The sequence below is a fragment of the Poecilia formosa genome, unplaced genomic scaffold, assembly GCF_000485575.1.
Source record: "Poecilia formosa unplaced genomic scaffold, Poecilia_formosa-5.1.2 Scaffold282, whole genome shotgun sequence".
In the NCBI taxonomy this organism is placed as follows: Eukaryota; Metazoa; Chordata; class Actinopteri; order Cyprinodontiformes; family Poeciliidae; genus Poecilia; species Poecilia formosa.
This window is the reverse complement of record NW_006800221.1, coordinates 190,567-205,737: the sequence shown is the minus strand read 5'-3', so window position 1 is coordinate 205,737 and position 15,171 is coordinate 190,567. Positions and strand designations below refer to the sequence as shown.

General features: G+C 38.9%; 1 protein-coding gene across 2 annotated transcripts in view; it reads left to right on the top strand.

Moving 5' to 3' along the window:
- kcnt1a (potassium sodium-activated channel subfamily T member 1a) overlaps positions 1 to 14,170 on the top strand; it is a 32,172-nt gene extending 18,002 nt beyond the window's left edge. For both annotated transcript variants that reach the window (XM_007571530.2, XM_007571531.2), the window contains 18 exons: positions 1,142 to 1,205; positions 1,304 to 1,412; positions 2,265 to 2,373; positions 3,334 to 3,483; positions 3,963 to 4,192; positions 4,295 to 4,511; positions 6,153 to 6,258; positions 6,399 to 6,571; positions 8,388 to 8,459; positions 8,587 to 8,721; positions 8,896 to 9,007; positions 9,093 to 9,194; positions 9,460 to 9,543; positions 10,353 to 10,481; positions 10,572 to 10,866; positions 10,963 to 11,025; positions 11,098 to 11,182; positions 12,396 to 14,170. In XM_007571530.2, coding sequence (XP_007571592.2) covers positions 1,142 to 1,205; positions 1,304 to 1,412; positions 2,265 to 2,373; positions 3,334 to 3,483; positions 3,963 to 4,192; positions 4,295 to 4,511; positions 6,153 to 6,258; positions 6,399 to 6,571; positions 8,388 to 8,459; positions 8,587 to 8,721; positions 8,896 to 9,007; positions 9,093 to 9,194; positions 9,460 to 9,543; positions 10,353 to 10,481; positions 10,572 to 10,866; positions 10,963 to 11,025; positions 11,098 to 11,182; positions 12,396 to 12,513 — 2,353 coding nt within the window. In that variant the 3' untranslated portion in view covers positions 12,514 to 14,170. The remainder of the gene's footprint in view (positions 1 to 1,141; positions 1,206 to 1,303; positions 1,413 to 2,264; positions 2,374 to 3,333; positions 3,484 to 3,962; positions 4,193 to 4,294; positions 4,512 to 6,152; positions 6,259 to 6,398; positions 6,572 to 8,387; positions 8,460 to 8,586; positions 8,722 to 8,895; positions 9,008 to 9,092; positions 9,195 to 9,459; positions 9,544 to 10,352; positions 10,482 to 10,571; positions 10,867 to 10,962; positions 11,026 to 11,097; positions 11,183 to 12,395) is intronic.
- The last annotated feature ends 1,001 nt before the right edge of the window (positions 14,171 to 15,171 follow it).

The following is a 15,171-nucleotide window of genomic DNA, read 5'->3' as shown; positions in this document are numbered from 1 at the left end:
CGTCTGATGTGTCTTAGTTTCTCACGTACCATGTCAAACAGAGGCAAAGGGAAGGAAAAAGAGGTCAAAGTTCATCTATTACTAAGGATGATGGTCTGCTGCAGTGGTTTAGTTCAAACAAATTGAAAAGCTTGTTTTATCGCAAAGGTTTTGAGATGAATTGCGTTTCAAATATCCAAAAAGCACATAAAAATCATTGTTTCATTACATGAGAAATCATTTTAGATATCTCTTAGCTCGTTCTATCTTTCCATTTTTCTGATAAAAGCTTGTCAGAGCTATTGTGTGGCTTAATTCAATGACAACTCTGTAATTGTTCTTTAAAGCTTTATGACTTGACTGGTAAAATGACTCCTTCTCAAAAAGGTTAACGTTATCTTTGTCATATTTTTATCCTGCAGGTTTAATAAATGACACTTGGAGAAAAGAATGAAAAAAGAGGAATAAAAGCTCGTCTAGCCAAATTTCTTTCTGCAGCATCAGACTTCATCTGTAGCTAAGTGGAATCCAGTTCAAGTAAACACAAGATTGTAAACCGCCTTCGGATTTTCTTTGCAGAGCTCCAGCCGGCCATAAATGACCTGATTTTGCAGATCATTACACTCGGTTTAGGTCTTTTCTGGTGGCTACAGACTTATGTGGCTTAATGTGGCTCTGTAACATTAAGCCACACAATCTTGACCATTTCTTTGTCAAGATTAATCATAGCAGAGTTATTTACAGCACTGCACCAGGTACGGCATTCAAAACGACTGCTGTGACGGGAGCGTGTTACATAACTCCACTGTATACATTTGTCAGGGTTTTACCAGAGCAATTAGAAGCAAAGGACTTGGGTGTGTGTCGTGCTTACATCGTTCATCTGGCTGTGTTTCAAATCCTCCCACACTTGTTTTGCATTCTGCACTCCTCTGGCTGTGCTAATCGTATGCAGAAACAGTTCTCCAGCCGAACTGAACATTCAATATATGGCACATGTCAGCTCGTTTGTGCGTCTGCTTATATACACAGCCGATGCAAAATGGAATATCGAATCAGTAAAATTTCATGTGAATATTGTGCGGCAAAAGTTTTATTATTCTTTTGCCGACTGACTTGTTTCTATAAAGACCTTTTCGTGTCTTTTATCAAAATGCTGCAGAATGGACGACGCAGAGGCTTGTTTCATTCTGAGCAGTCGCAACGAGGTTGATCGCATGGCCGCGGTAAGATAAATTGTAGTTATTGTACCCTGCTATAAGTTTTATAAGTTATATTTCATAAAGACAGTCTAGTAAAAGAAATGTGCAATATTTTCTTTTAGGACCACCAGACCATCCTGAGAGCTTGGGCTGTGAAAGACTTTGCTCCAAACTGTCCTCTTTATGTCCAGATACTCAAGCCTGAAAATAAGTTTCATGTTAAATTTGCAGGTGAGACTTTTTTATTTAGTTTTTGTTACTTTCTGACCATCACTTGTGGACAAAAAGCTAAAATTTAGACTCTTAAAAGTACATATTAATGTGCAGTCCCTCATGCCCCTTTTTTCAGCTTGTAAACTGAAACTGGAAGTACAAAAAAAAATTACACTTTAAAATAAAAGTCTCAAAAGACAGGCATGCATTTGAACTCAACCCCATTACTTTGATGACCCCAAATACAATTCTGTACAGCTAAGAACTCAGAGGTCACCTAAATAGTTTTTACAGTCCATGTTTGAATTCAACCCTCCTAATTTAACTTTGCGATGTGGTAATTTTATATTTACCATTAGAAAAACTGACCTTATTCAACAGACTAATCAGTCTGAGAATTACGCGTCTAATAGAGGTTTATTACTTGCCAGGACGCAAAGAGAATTACGACAAATCAGGAAATGGTATGACTCAAAGAGCTGCAGTTTCATTTGCATTAAATGTCATTGTTGAAGGTGGCCACTCCTCATTTCACATAGAAACAGCTGTCAACACATCTGGAAGCAACAAGAGTTCAGGACTTCCTTTGACAATTCAACTCTCAAGAGTGCATAAGCAGAAAAACTTTCAGATCAGTCCTGATATGTAAAGAAGTGTATATTTTTTAAAAGTCAGAAGTAATTGCTTATAATTGATGTGTCAGACTATGTCAGTCATTGTCTCACAAAAGTGAACATTACTCTGATCGTAATTAATGTGTGGAACAGTTAAAAGGACATGAATATGTTTGCATACCACTGTATATTTTTCATTCCGCAGCCATGTTAGTTTATCGTTGTTACACACCTGCAACATGTCGTCCAATTCTAGATCAAGTTGTGTGTGAGGAGGAATTCAAGTACGCCATGTTGGCTCTCAACTGTGTGTGTCCTGCCACTTCTACCTTGGTCACACTCCTAGTTCACACCTCCCGCGGACGGTAGGTCAAATCCGATAAGCCGTTTTATTTCTCCCCTTCGTATGACTGAAACGTTCAACTTCTTGGCATGTTCACATCCGCTGATGTTTGATAAAAGCTCCAAGGAGCCAAGGAAAAGCCAGAGCACAGAAGAAAAATCCTGGGTGCTATGCAACACAGCAGGACATGAAAAAAAATTCAGCACAAGAGAGAACAGCAGCATGCTATATTGCTGTTTCTTTTTCTTTTCTGTTCTTTGTTGGATATTTTTTTGTTTGTTTTTGCTAGGAGTTCTTTGTAAGGCAGTTTGAAAAGCTCTCCAGTGGCAAATGATTTTTCACAGCATGTAGACTTACAGCAGAAGTGTCGCTGGCTGATGCAGTGAGTCTCTACAGACATACGCATGTACAGCAGAAACAAGATACTCACCTCCACAGCAAAAACAGATAACCCTAAGCCATAACCCCTAACCCCATAGGTAACATTTCCTAGTTAAAATTTTACATTAGTGGATAGTTTTAAGTTTGAAAACACAGTCCTTCCCAGATGTTTCAGTGCACACAAATGTGTGGCTGATGCCAATTTAAAAAAAGAGAGAAAATGACAGTCTGCTCAAATAATTGGCTGGTGGATCAATCCGAGTATTCTTAGTTCGGTATGTAATTCTGCTTTCTACAATAGAACGGATGAAGTCAGGGAAGGAATCTCAGTTTAAAAGCTACCTTAACTTTGACCCACCACTTTAGCCTCATTACGTTATTATAGGTGGTTGAGTTAAAAAAAAAAAAAAAAAAAGCAAATCATTAAAGGCAAACGAACTGATCAACCAAACTGCTTTAATAAAGACATGCTTTTTTTTTTTTGCTGTTGATCTTTTCTTTTTATCACAGGGGTTTAAACCATGTCTTCCCTGTCAGCGTCTTAGATGGAGAAGATGTTTGGCTTATGGACCCAACCGTATTTTCTCTGATTCCATTGCAGGGAAGGACAGCAGTCTCCGGAGCAGTGGCAGAGGATGTACGGATGTTGCTCCGGCAACGAGGTCTACCACATCCGACTGTGCGACAGCAAGTTCTTTGGAGAGTACAATGGCAAAAGCTTCACGTACGCCTCCTTTCATGCTCACAAGAAGTGAGTTGACGTGTAAGCTAAAATGTCCCCCTCAGGAGGCTGGCAAGTTGAGGTTTTTGCAGATTTTGTTTAGGCTAAGTGCTTCTTTATTTTACTCTCATGGAATAGGACAGGGACAACTAATTAAACTGAGAATTAGTGGCTGAAAATGAGGAGTGGTTTTCTCTTTAAATGAATTTTGTCAGAATGATAGGAAATCTAAATCTGCCAGCAGGAAGATCAGGGAATATTGCAGGCATGAAAACTTTTCAGTATCTATGCAGGTGGTTCTCGTCAAGCTTTTATTCACCAGGGTGATGTGAACTAAGACTTTTTAGCAGATGCCCCGAGCATCACTTTCCTTCAGGCTGATTTTGCAACCAGTCTAGGTCGTTATCCTGCTTTCGCTCACTTGTTGCCATATATTTCCAACGCTTTGCAGGTGTTGTTGTAATAAATCCATTCTCTTCTTCACAAACGGTGGATTTGTGGTCTCCAAGGTATGGCGTGTGTCTCATCGGGATAAAAAGGGAGGAGAACAAGAGCATCCTGCTGAACCCTGGTCCACACCACATCATGGCCGCCACAGACACCTGCTATTACATCAACATCACCAAAGAGGAGAACTCCGCCTTCATCTTCAACCAGGAGGAGAGGAAGGGCCGTCCTGCTGGAGGAATCTACGACGGGCCCTCACAGCTTCCTGTGCACAGCATCATTGCAAGCATGGGTGAGAGAGACTTGCATGTTTTAGGGCGTTAAAGTACAAACGGTTGGATAGGTGAAGGGAATCCATGCAGTGAGGTTTGAGGCAGAATGCTTGTGTTTGCAGGAACCGTCGCCATAGATCTTCAGAATACAAGTCCACCCAATATTTCAGGGGGCAAACTGGTCCCGCCCACCGTGAACGGGACAGGCAGCCGCCGGCCCAGTATTGCACCAGTCCAAGAAATCGCCGACTCTGCCGCAATCCTGCCGTGTGACCTCCTGAGCGATCAGTCAGAAGACGACACTGTTTTTACAGATGAGAAGGGAAGCTCGTTCACTGAGTAAGGATTTCATTTTTTCCCAGTGACTCCCAAACTTTACATATAATGAACATCAGATTTACAAAAAAAAAAGCTTTAATTTGATGTAGAAGCGAAAATAGAAATTGTTAAAGAGCTCTTCAAGTTTAGTTTAGTTTTTTTTTTTTTTTGTAAATATACTTTTTGTATCAAAAAGGTAAACTGGATGAATTTAAGGGTTCAGACCAAAAAATGCTTTGCTAGGACACACTGTGTACTTTAAGTTTTTGTTTCAAGTTGGAATTAGTACTTTTTCTGCTTTACAATATTTTCCTTAGACTGAAATTATTATGAAACATTTAGATTCACATTATGAGACAGCAGTTTATAGCAGAAATGTAGAGAGTTACAAGTTCTGAAAGACACTTTGGTTCATCTGATTTTTACCTGCAGCATGACATTGTTGAATGCAAGCAACTTCCTGTCGTTTGTCTGCGACCACAGGAAATTGTTTTGTTGCCCTTTTGTTACATTTTACTGGCAGCGTAAGTACTTTTCTGGTCAAAAATAGGTAACATACTTATTTGGAAGTGAAGTGATAAAATTTTAAAACCCTCTTACAAATAAAAGTCTGTAAAGTGTGGCAGGATTTTTTATTTTATGTATTTATTTATTTATTTTTTTTCATTTTTCCTATGTCAGTATGTTATTACATCAGTTTTGCCATAGTTACAACCACAAGTCTTTTGAGGTGCGCTTCTGCCACCTTTGTACATCTAGTCTTTGCAACATAGTTCAGTCAGACTGGATGGAAAGTGCTTGAGCTGTAATTTTCAAGTCTTGACACAAATTATCGATTGAATCTAGAGTTTATCTGGGTTATTCTCATAGACTAAAAGGTTTTGGTTTAAGACGTTTAAATGCTGCTTTGGCTGTAGGTTTGTTGTTCTGGTAGCAGGTGAAACTCTGCCCTACTCTGTCTCCTGCAGCCTATTACAGCTGTTCTTCTTGTATTGTCCTACCCCAGTGTCGTCTTTCTGACTTAATATTTTTCACACTTTATTTCATTACATGCATTATTAGTAGCATTGGTGGGAAAACATTGGTGTAATATTCTCGTACTTGATTACATAAATCTGTCCAGGAACTGCAGGTGGACATTAGCATTTATTTTTTTTTTTTTTTTTTTTTTGCTATAACCTGATACGATCCATCCCTCCTTTTAAAAGGTATAATTATAAAGGAAATTATGTATATTGGGTTTATTTATTTATTTATTTTTTGCTATAACCTGATACGATCCATCCCTCCTTTTAAAAGGTATAATTATAAAGGAAATTATGTATATTGGGGTTTTTTTTGCAAAGAAATAAAAAGTATAAACAAGGTGGAATATTGACTATGCAAGTCTAATGGATGCTGATTCTTTTGAACAGGAAAAAAAAATCTTACGGCTTTAAACATTCAAATTGCACATATCCAGGGTTATATCTTTAGCATTATGTTATAGCTAATATAAAAATTTAACTAATTTTTATTTTTTATTTTTTTACATATTTTCTCAGTCTTCTGCAGTTTTTGTTTTGTTTTGTTTTGTTTTGTTTTTTTGAAAATGAATTACATTACAGCATATTTTTTTATTTGACAAAGTGCATCATTCATTCCTTCTGGATCTGTTTTCAGGTATGTTAAAGGTTATCCTCCCAACTCGCCGTACATTGGGAGCTCGCCCACCTTATGCCATCTGTTGGCTGAAAAAGCACCATTTTGCTGCCTACGACTAGACCAGGTGGGCAGTCGCTTTTCCTTCAACTTAGTCACTCAATTACAGGATGCCTCAATCATTCCCTCTCGTCTCTCTCTCTCTCTGTCCTTCACATCATAAAAAGCATGCCTAAAATGCCGCTCTGTGCTCCGCTCCTTTTGCAGGGCTGCATGCACAACAGCTTTGAGGACGCAAAGGCTTACGGCTTCAAGAACAAGCTCATCATTGTGTCGGCTGAGACGGCGGGGAACGGTCTCTATAACTTCATAGTGCCTCTCAGAGCTTATTACAGACCCAGGAAAGAGCTGAACCCCATTGTCTTGCTGCTAGATAACCCGTGAGTTCTTAACACGCGCGTACCGCGGCACATTGTTCCTCCGCTTTTTCGCTTCACTCAGACTTCCTCCGTGTCACGCTGGGAAAGATTATGACCGCTGAAAGGCGCGCGTCAGCAAGCACTTAGGACAAGGCTGTGGAGGTGGGACTCCATTGTTAATTCTGATGTTAGATTACCGGTGTTACTCTGTGTTTTTAGTGACAAAGAAAAATAAAAATCCCCCATACCTCCAGACAGTAACCATGGAAACTTGCTCTGCCTTGAACTTGGGTGTTATATATTGCCACAAGGGGAGAAAATGATTTCTTTTGAGAGCTCTAACTTCCATCAAGAGCCCTGATGTGTCGCCTTTTCAGCCCCCACATGCCGGCTGAAAGAACTCTCATAGAAGCGCACACACATAACAATAAATGCTCCCCGCGTGCTGTTGGTTTCGGTGCTACCCCCCCTCCATCAGCGTTGCACACACAAATGCAAACACCCACGCATTTGGAATTCAATCAGTTACAACAGCCTTGGGTCTCGTGTCAGCAGGATTGGGAACATGCAAAAAGTAATGCAATGTCAAAGGAGGTGGAGGAAGGCAGACACTAATAAAGTGTCTGAATCTCTCTCTGAGTGCGTTCGGCACCAGATGGACTCGTCCCTCTGCCTGAAGACACTCTGACCAATGATATAACTACTCCACAGAGGCTCCCAAGAGTCTGGTGCATGCTGTTGGAAATGATCGCTTCAGAAATAGACTCATTTCTGAAGCAGCTTTGAAAGGATAGATTCACTTGGTGCATATCATGATAATAATTCGTGATAATAAAAAAAAGTACAAGTTCCCTTGACAGTTTTTCTAACTTACACCAAGATATCTTTCCCTTGTTATCAGTTTAAAAGTCTGCCAATCAAATCAACCCAGTACTTTTTTAAAATCAGTATTGATGAGTTATTAACTCAAAACAAGCTCCTATATCTTGCTTTAAAGTTAATGGCAAGTTAGTCCACTGGAATTAGAAAAATCTAAGTTAATCGTGCCAAAGGATTTCTGAAAAATGTTGCTCATTACTTCACCAATGTTTTACCTGCATTTAAGTATTGGCCACTGTTGGGTATTCGCCTGTAACTTTAAATTGCATTTATTTAATTCAGTACCTATTTTGGGTGCGGTCCAGTCAGGGAACACATCCAAACCCCTTAAACCACGAATGTCAAACTCATTTTCATTTTGGGCCACGTCGAAATTGTGAATGTCCTCAAAGAGCCGGTTGCGCATGAATGTATTGATAAAGTCCATTAACAAATTGTTAAAATGTTAATAGATAGTTGTCTCTGCATTTGATGAGTGCTTTTAAAATTAAATAATATGTCATTTGGCACTACAAAAATAAAAACTGATTTGATTGGATGGATAAAATGTCATTTAAGCACACAACTCTTTTTTTCAAAAGTTCTTTTGAAAATGCAATCGTACACAAAGTCCTAACCAAAGAGCTTTGCAGTCCATGCACAAAATAGACAGCACATCACCAACAACAAGCTGAGTTATGCATTTTACTGGTAAGATTTTCTTTCTAAAAGCTGAAAACAAAACAAATGACTGCTGGAGACACACACTGCACAGATCAACAGCAGGGACAAACAGAGGAAACAAAGGACAAATCCTTTTGTGAGAAATTGCTTTATTCTCTGAGGCTTTTTCTGACTTATTAACATACTAAACGTTCCACTGATTGTATACCAAACTCAAAGTTTTGTCTTTTGTTTGAAAAATGTCAAGAGCAAACAAAACGGTGTTGAATTTCATTAGGATTTTTCTTCCTCGCAGTCCTGATAATCACTTCCTGGAGGCCATTTGTTGTTTCCCAATGGTGTACTACATGGGTGGGTCGATAGACAAGTAAGGCCATCGCATAATCTTTGTTTTTTAATTAAAAATGTTTTACATTATTTAAAGAACATACCTACTTTTATTTTTTTCGTATGTTCGGTTGTTTCGTTGTCTGATCTTTTTGTGTGTGTTGCAGTCTGGACAGTCTGCTCCAGTGTGGTATCATCTATGCTGATAACTTAGTTGTGGTCGATAAAGAGAGTACGATGAGCGCAGAGGAAGACTACATGGCAGATGCCAAAACTATTGTCAATGTACAAACAATGTTCAGGTAAATTAAACGTTTTAGTTGGCTCTGTTAAATTAATAGCTTTATGACAGTTAATTTCCCTTTGGGATCAATAAAGGATTTTTGAATTTGAATTCCTCTACTTGGAAGATTGATCTTGTCCACTTCATTTTTTTTTTTTGCCCAATTTTCTCCCCTTGCCAAAAAACAACGTAGGTTGTTTCCAAGTCTCAGTATCATCACCGAGCTCACACATCCATCCAACATGAGGTTCATGCAGTTCAGAGCGAAGGACTGCTATTCGCTGGCTCTGTCCAAGCTGGAGAAGGTCAGTCGGAACCCGGGGGACCAGAGTGGGGAACCGCATGGTGAATTATGGGTAAATGACTTTCTGACCATTTCGTGTTGCACAGAAAGAGAGAGACAAAGGCTCCAACTTGGCCTTCATGTTCCGCCTGCCCTTCGCTGCAGGCAGAGTGTTCAGCATCAGCATGTTGGACACCCTCCTCTATCAGGTTGGTAGGCATCCACAGCAAACCCCGCAGCCTCAGGTGACTTTATTCAGCATCAGGCATGTGAGCGTGTCTCACATCAGCAGAGAAACAGTCGCCTCTCTTACACAGCGCTAGCTTCAGAAAGCAGAGCTGCCCTCTTGTGCTCACTCACTAAAGCATCGCTCGTTCTCTTTCTTTCTTCTCTTTGTTGTAAGCTTTTTATTTTGTTAGATGTAATCAAGGTTGTAAAGTGATTTGAAGTGTTTTACATGTGCTACTTTTTCAGTCTTTCGTAAAGGACTACATGATTCTTATTGCTAGACTGCTCTTGGGACTGGACACCACCCCTGGATCAGGATTCCTCTGTGCTGTGAGTCACATACAATGATGAAAGTAGAGCACAAAGTTGGCCATAATTGTGAAGTGGAAGGAAAATAATACGTCTTTTTTTTTTTTTTTTTCAATTTTCTTAGAAATAAAAGTCTGGAAAGGGTGGCTTGTATTTGTAATTAGCAATCATTAGTTCATACTTGTGGAATGGCCCTCTGCTGCCATTACACATACAGGAATTGTGTTGTATTTTTTTCTTTCAGTTTTTCATGTCAGGAGAAGTTGCCAGAGTTTCTTTGCAGAATAGTTCAAGCTGAGTCAAATTGGGTGGAACGTGTTTGTGAATCTCAATTTTGAAATATTACTACAGCTTCTGATTTGAACATATGAATTTGATGCTGCTGAAAGGTGAAGCGACGGACCGTTTTCCCTCTGGAAAGTTTTCTTTTACAGTTGCCCTGTGTGGTGCGTTCATCTTTGCTGTGTTCCTTACAGGCTTGTGGCAAACTATAAATGGGACTTTTAGTTTTCTTTCCTCAATGGCTTTCTTTTTCTTGAACCTCTTCCATGAATTCCTTTACATTTGGATAATATTTAATTCATCTGTTCCTTTTTCTTCCACTTCACACACATATGCAACACTTTGTGTAGCATTATTATCTTATAATTTGCACATATACAATTTTAACATACTGAATTTTGTGATTGGGACAAGGTCATTGAACTTCCATTAAAAGTAAAAGGTCAATGAGTTTTAATAATAATAATTTTGAAGAAGTCTTTGTGGAAGAGAAAATGGTTCAATTTACCAAACCACTTTTCAAATCGACGTCCTTTTCTCTTATTTAGATGAAGATAAAAGAAGAAGATTTATGGATCGGCACCTACGGGAGACTGTTCCAAAAACTTTGCTCCTCCAGTGCTGAAATTCCCATCGGCATCTATCGCACAGAGTCTCACATTTTCACCACTTTAGAGGTGAGTCTGTGAACATTAATGCATTAATGCCAACATATAATCACAGACTGGGATCACAAGGAAAACACAAACACTCCCGTCATGATTAAGTCCCAGGTGTCCATGAGCGTTGACGACTGCGAAGACACAAAAGACAGAGGGGAAGAGCCTCGCAGCAACGAGCAGTCGGATCACCCCCTGCTGAGGAAGAAGAGCATGCAGTGGGCGCGGCGTCTCAGTAAGAAGAGCGTGAGGTGGCAGGGGGGAAGCCGGGACTCGAGTAAAGACCACGCCCAGCGCATAGCCCAGCAGCGTCTCAACCTCTACAGACGCTCCGAGAGGGAAGAGCTGTCCGAGCTGGTCCGGAACCGCATGAGGCACCTGGGCCTCCCCACCTCAGGATACGGTAACTATGGACACTCCCTCTCTCTGAACAATGTTGTTGTAACTTTAATGCGTTACTTGATTTGAATCATGTCTGTTCCCTATCCCTAAAATGAAGATGATGTGACGAATCTGACAGCCAGTGATGTCATGAACAGAGTCAACTTGGGATACTTACAAGGTAGAACATTTATTTTAGGTACAGTTAAGAGCGTTGGCCAGGTTTTAGACCGATTGTGTTCGTTTGTTTCAGATGAACAGAATGAAAACCAGAATACTTTGTCCTACGTCCTCATTAACCCTTCACATGATACCAGGCTGGAGATCAATGACATTGTGTAAGTAAAACGACTTCGTGATCCATGTGACCATTTTCTGTATTTCGTTGACAACATGTAGAACTTTTGATGGCACCACTATGCAGATTAGTTTTCACTATAATGAGTTAAAAAAGTATTCAACCTAATTGAACTTTTTCGGATTTTGTCACATTGCAACCACAAAATTCTATGTATACTCTCGGTATTGTATGTGACCAACTAACATAAATTAGCACATCATGTTATGATGTGCTAATTATACATGGTTTTAATTTTCTTTGCAAGCAGAAATCTGTAAAGTTTGGTGTGTGGTTGTATTTGCCGTCTTGTGTTATTACTTTTTTCTGGCCCATATTTAGCTTACCATCTCCCCATGAACTTTTTTTAAAATTTTATTTCTGTAAAAATGTGAAACTCATGTCTTTTTTTTCATTTCTCAATCACGCACCACATTGTGTTGATTTATCACACAAAATAAAATAAATCCACTGATTTGTGGTTGCAACATGGCAGAATGTAAAAAAGGTTCAACTCGTATTATTACTTTTGCAAGGACTGGTATGAATAAACAGCAGAGTAGTGAATATACAGTAAAATTATGTTCCTTTGGCTCCTCCTAGTGTCTTGTGTCCATCCATCCATCCATCCATCCATCCATCCATCCATCCATCCATCCATTTTATGTACACCCTTGTCCCTTTGTGGGGTCGGGAGGGTTAGTGTCTTGTGTAAAATGTGTAAAAAATAAAACCACATGTAGGAACCAAAGAAGCAAGAAACCTGCCAGTAGTAATTATTACAGCAACAAAGAATAAAGCTTGTGCATATTGTGCAGCATTTAGCCTATTCATGTCATTGAATTAATGTTTTATAGATTAACAGATTATGCTTTGTTCCTTTATATATTGTAATTATGAATGCAAGGGAGTTCACAGAAATAAGTTGCAACCATAAATCCACTCTCAACTGACGTAAACAATATTCACCGACTTTTTTTGTGCCTTGTAAGCGTTATTGTAATATTTGCTGTAGCTCATCATTGTCAGTGGTCTCTACCACCAGAACAGCATATTTAATCATACCAGAAAACATTGTTTTAACAGCAAATCAAGTAAATAATTTGTGGATTTCAACAGAGATTTTCAGCTCTCTGTGCTTTTTCAGTAGCAATTATGAGATTAAAGCACCTTAGGGAAATGTTTTTAGCACTGACATCTTTGTTCCCTCATAGATATTTGATTCGTTCTGACCCTCTGGCTCACGTCCCTGAGGTGCCTCCTGTCCACAGCAGCAGCCTGAAAGAGAGACACAAGTCCAGCATAGACACCAAAGAGGACACCCCACTCTGACGCAGCACTGGCCTTTAACTGGACCGCCTCCCTCCCTCCACCCCCCACTCCCTCTCAGTTGGGATTTAGCTCTCTGAGTGCTGAAGCCCACAAATGTATAATGTGAGTGCCTACTGCCTGTCTGATCACATTGGATATCATGTTTGCCATTTTCATCATCTTGCTGCAAATGCTGTACATATGAATACTGCATCACTCTCTTTTCAGCTCTTTGAATATGCAGGGATTTCAGGGAGGCTTATCCTACTTGCTGTTGTGTTTGGTTAGAATTAAAATGAACTTCTTGGATTTGTATCTTCACTTTAACCAAACACTTCTAAGTTAATTCAACTTAAATCTGGTTTTCATACATTTGGTAATGAAGTTGGAGGCTTTATCCCACTTTTTAAGTCTCTTTGCTGTTGTTGGAAACAAGGAGTACAACAGACGGATGATTAACTTTTCAGGTTTCACACATCTGAACATTTACAACTCTGCTAAAATCGTGCAGCTACAATCAAAAAGCCCCAAGTGACTTAAGCTAAATGTGTGCATTAAAGCTTTCAGACTCATATTTATAGATAAATCCTTGAGGTATTCATTAGTGCCACTAAGATCTAAGTCAGTGGTTCATGTACAAAATGACTCAGTTCAGCTCTATAAACTGGTTGTGTCAATATTCAGCATCCTACCATACAGGTTTGTTTAATTTTTTTGGCTATGCTCCTATAGTGCCAGAAAGACTAGAGATTTGTATGGAGACTCCAGATGTATGGAGTCTGCGGTGCGGAAAAGTTATTTTAAGATTTAATTTATTTAAAAAAGCTGTCCAAGTCAAATGTGAAAAATATCAAAATAAAAGTGATATCAAACTTTTTTGACAGCTGGCAATGAGTTCTTGCCGTCGCCGTTGAAGGATTTCATCCCGCTCTTCTTTGCAGAATTGTTTTAATTCTGCCTCAACAGTCAGAAACTAATAATTTTATCTTTACGGATTTGATGGTAGACAACAGAGCACATGGTTTATCAATTGTGGCAAGACGCTCAGGTCGTCCATCTGTCTCTGTGCAGTACAATGCTAGTCAGCTAGCTGAATGAAGCTTCCTACTTTTCCCTTTCAAGACAGAAAAATCCACCTAGAAGTCCTACAAATGGCATGTTAAGCAGCTGGTTACCTGAGCAGCTAGGCTGACTGATTAGCCACCTAATCTCAAATTGTTGAGCAAAACTGGGTGTAAAAAGGTGAAAAGTAGGAAAAAAAAAGGTGTACTATTCAGCACCATTAGCACTTAAAAACTTTCATTAGCCTAAGTGGGTTTCTATAAAAACTTTCCTGATGCCTTTGTACATATATAAAATTTATATATATGACTTACAACATTAATTTATCTATAACAACGTACATGTTATGTTGTTTTAGTCACATCAGTGACACAGATTAGCATACAGTGAGAATCTCATACCGGTCCATGCCTGTTTGTACCACATCAGGAATCAGAGAACGTCGTGTTGCTCTATGAAGGCATCGCTTATTAATTGTTTGACTGTTGAGCACGGTGTGTACCTCTTTGGACTTTTTGCATTAAGGTCTGACTTTGTACCAATTTCAGTGTTTACTATATTTGTACTTGATCACAGTTTTATGTGCACATTAAAGTGCTCTAAAATACATAAAATCGCTTTGAGTCATGTGTTCCTTTCTTTCAATGTAAATTTTGGACCCAATCAAAGTGTGAACACTATTCTAAATGATTTGTGAAGGGTGTTTGGTGACTTTAATATAAAAAGTTAAATTTCCTATAATTACAATTATGTTATTACACAGACATGTCTGCATGCAAGCATCGTTTTTTAAAGGTAAAAAACCTGAAAGTTTTTTAAGTAAGTCACATATACTTATTTACTTTTGAGATTTGCATAGATAAACTGTGAACTCCAGCTAAGTTTAGCGACTAGTTATTTTACCTTTCAGGGATTCTCTTTATTTAATGGAAATTGCTTAATCACTTCAACTTTTATCTAAAATGGACGCTTGAGGAAACAAGCTCTAAAATTCTGGTTTTATGAAAGAGCAGCAAGAAGAAAGAAATTGTTGGACGAAAACTACATGATGCTTTGTTAGCGGTTTCATACAAGCAGGAGCAAAACATGTGGCAGAAGGTGCTTTGGTCAAATTAATTTCTCAGCAAAAGTGCTACATGCAGAAGAAATGGAGCAACGCACGGCACCCTGAAAATATCATCCTCATGATACACAGTGGCGCCATCATCAGGCCAATACCAACACAGGTTAATCTTAGACAACCTGCCAAAGGGTGTAAAAGACCTGAGGCTTGTGTAGACATTAAAAACTGAAAATTCATCCCATCTGTTTGAAAATAAATATAAAAGGATGACCAGCAATTTCAGTCTATAGGTATGTAAGGCTCATAAGACTCAGAAAGGTCATTGCAGAAAAAGGTATTGACTCAGTATGGCTAAATAAAAATGCTCAACAATTTGTTCTGATTTTTATTTGTAAAAGAAAAAAATAATTATAATTTTCCTTCCACCTCATATTATGCACTACTGTATGGATGTTGGTCTTACATAATGGATGCATTATGACAACACAGGGACAGACTTAAAGGGTTATGAACAGTTTGTCAAGGCACTTTATAAACGACCAAAAGCTTGTTTG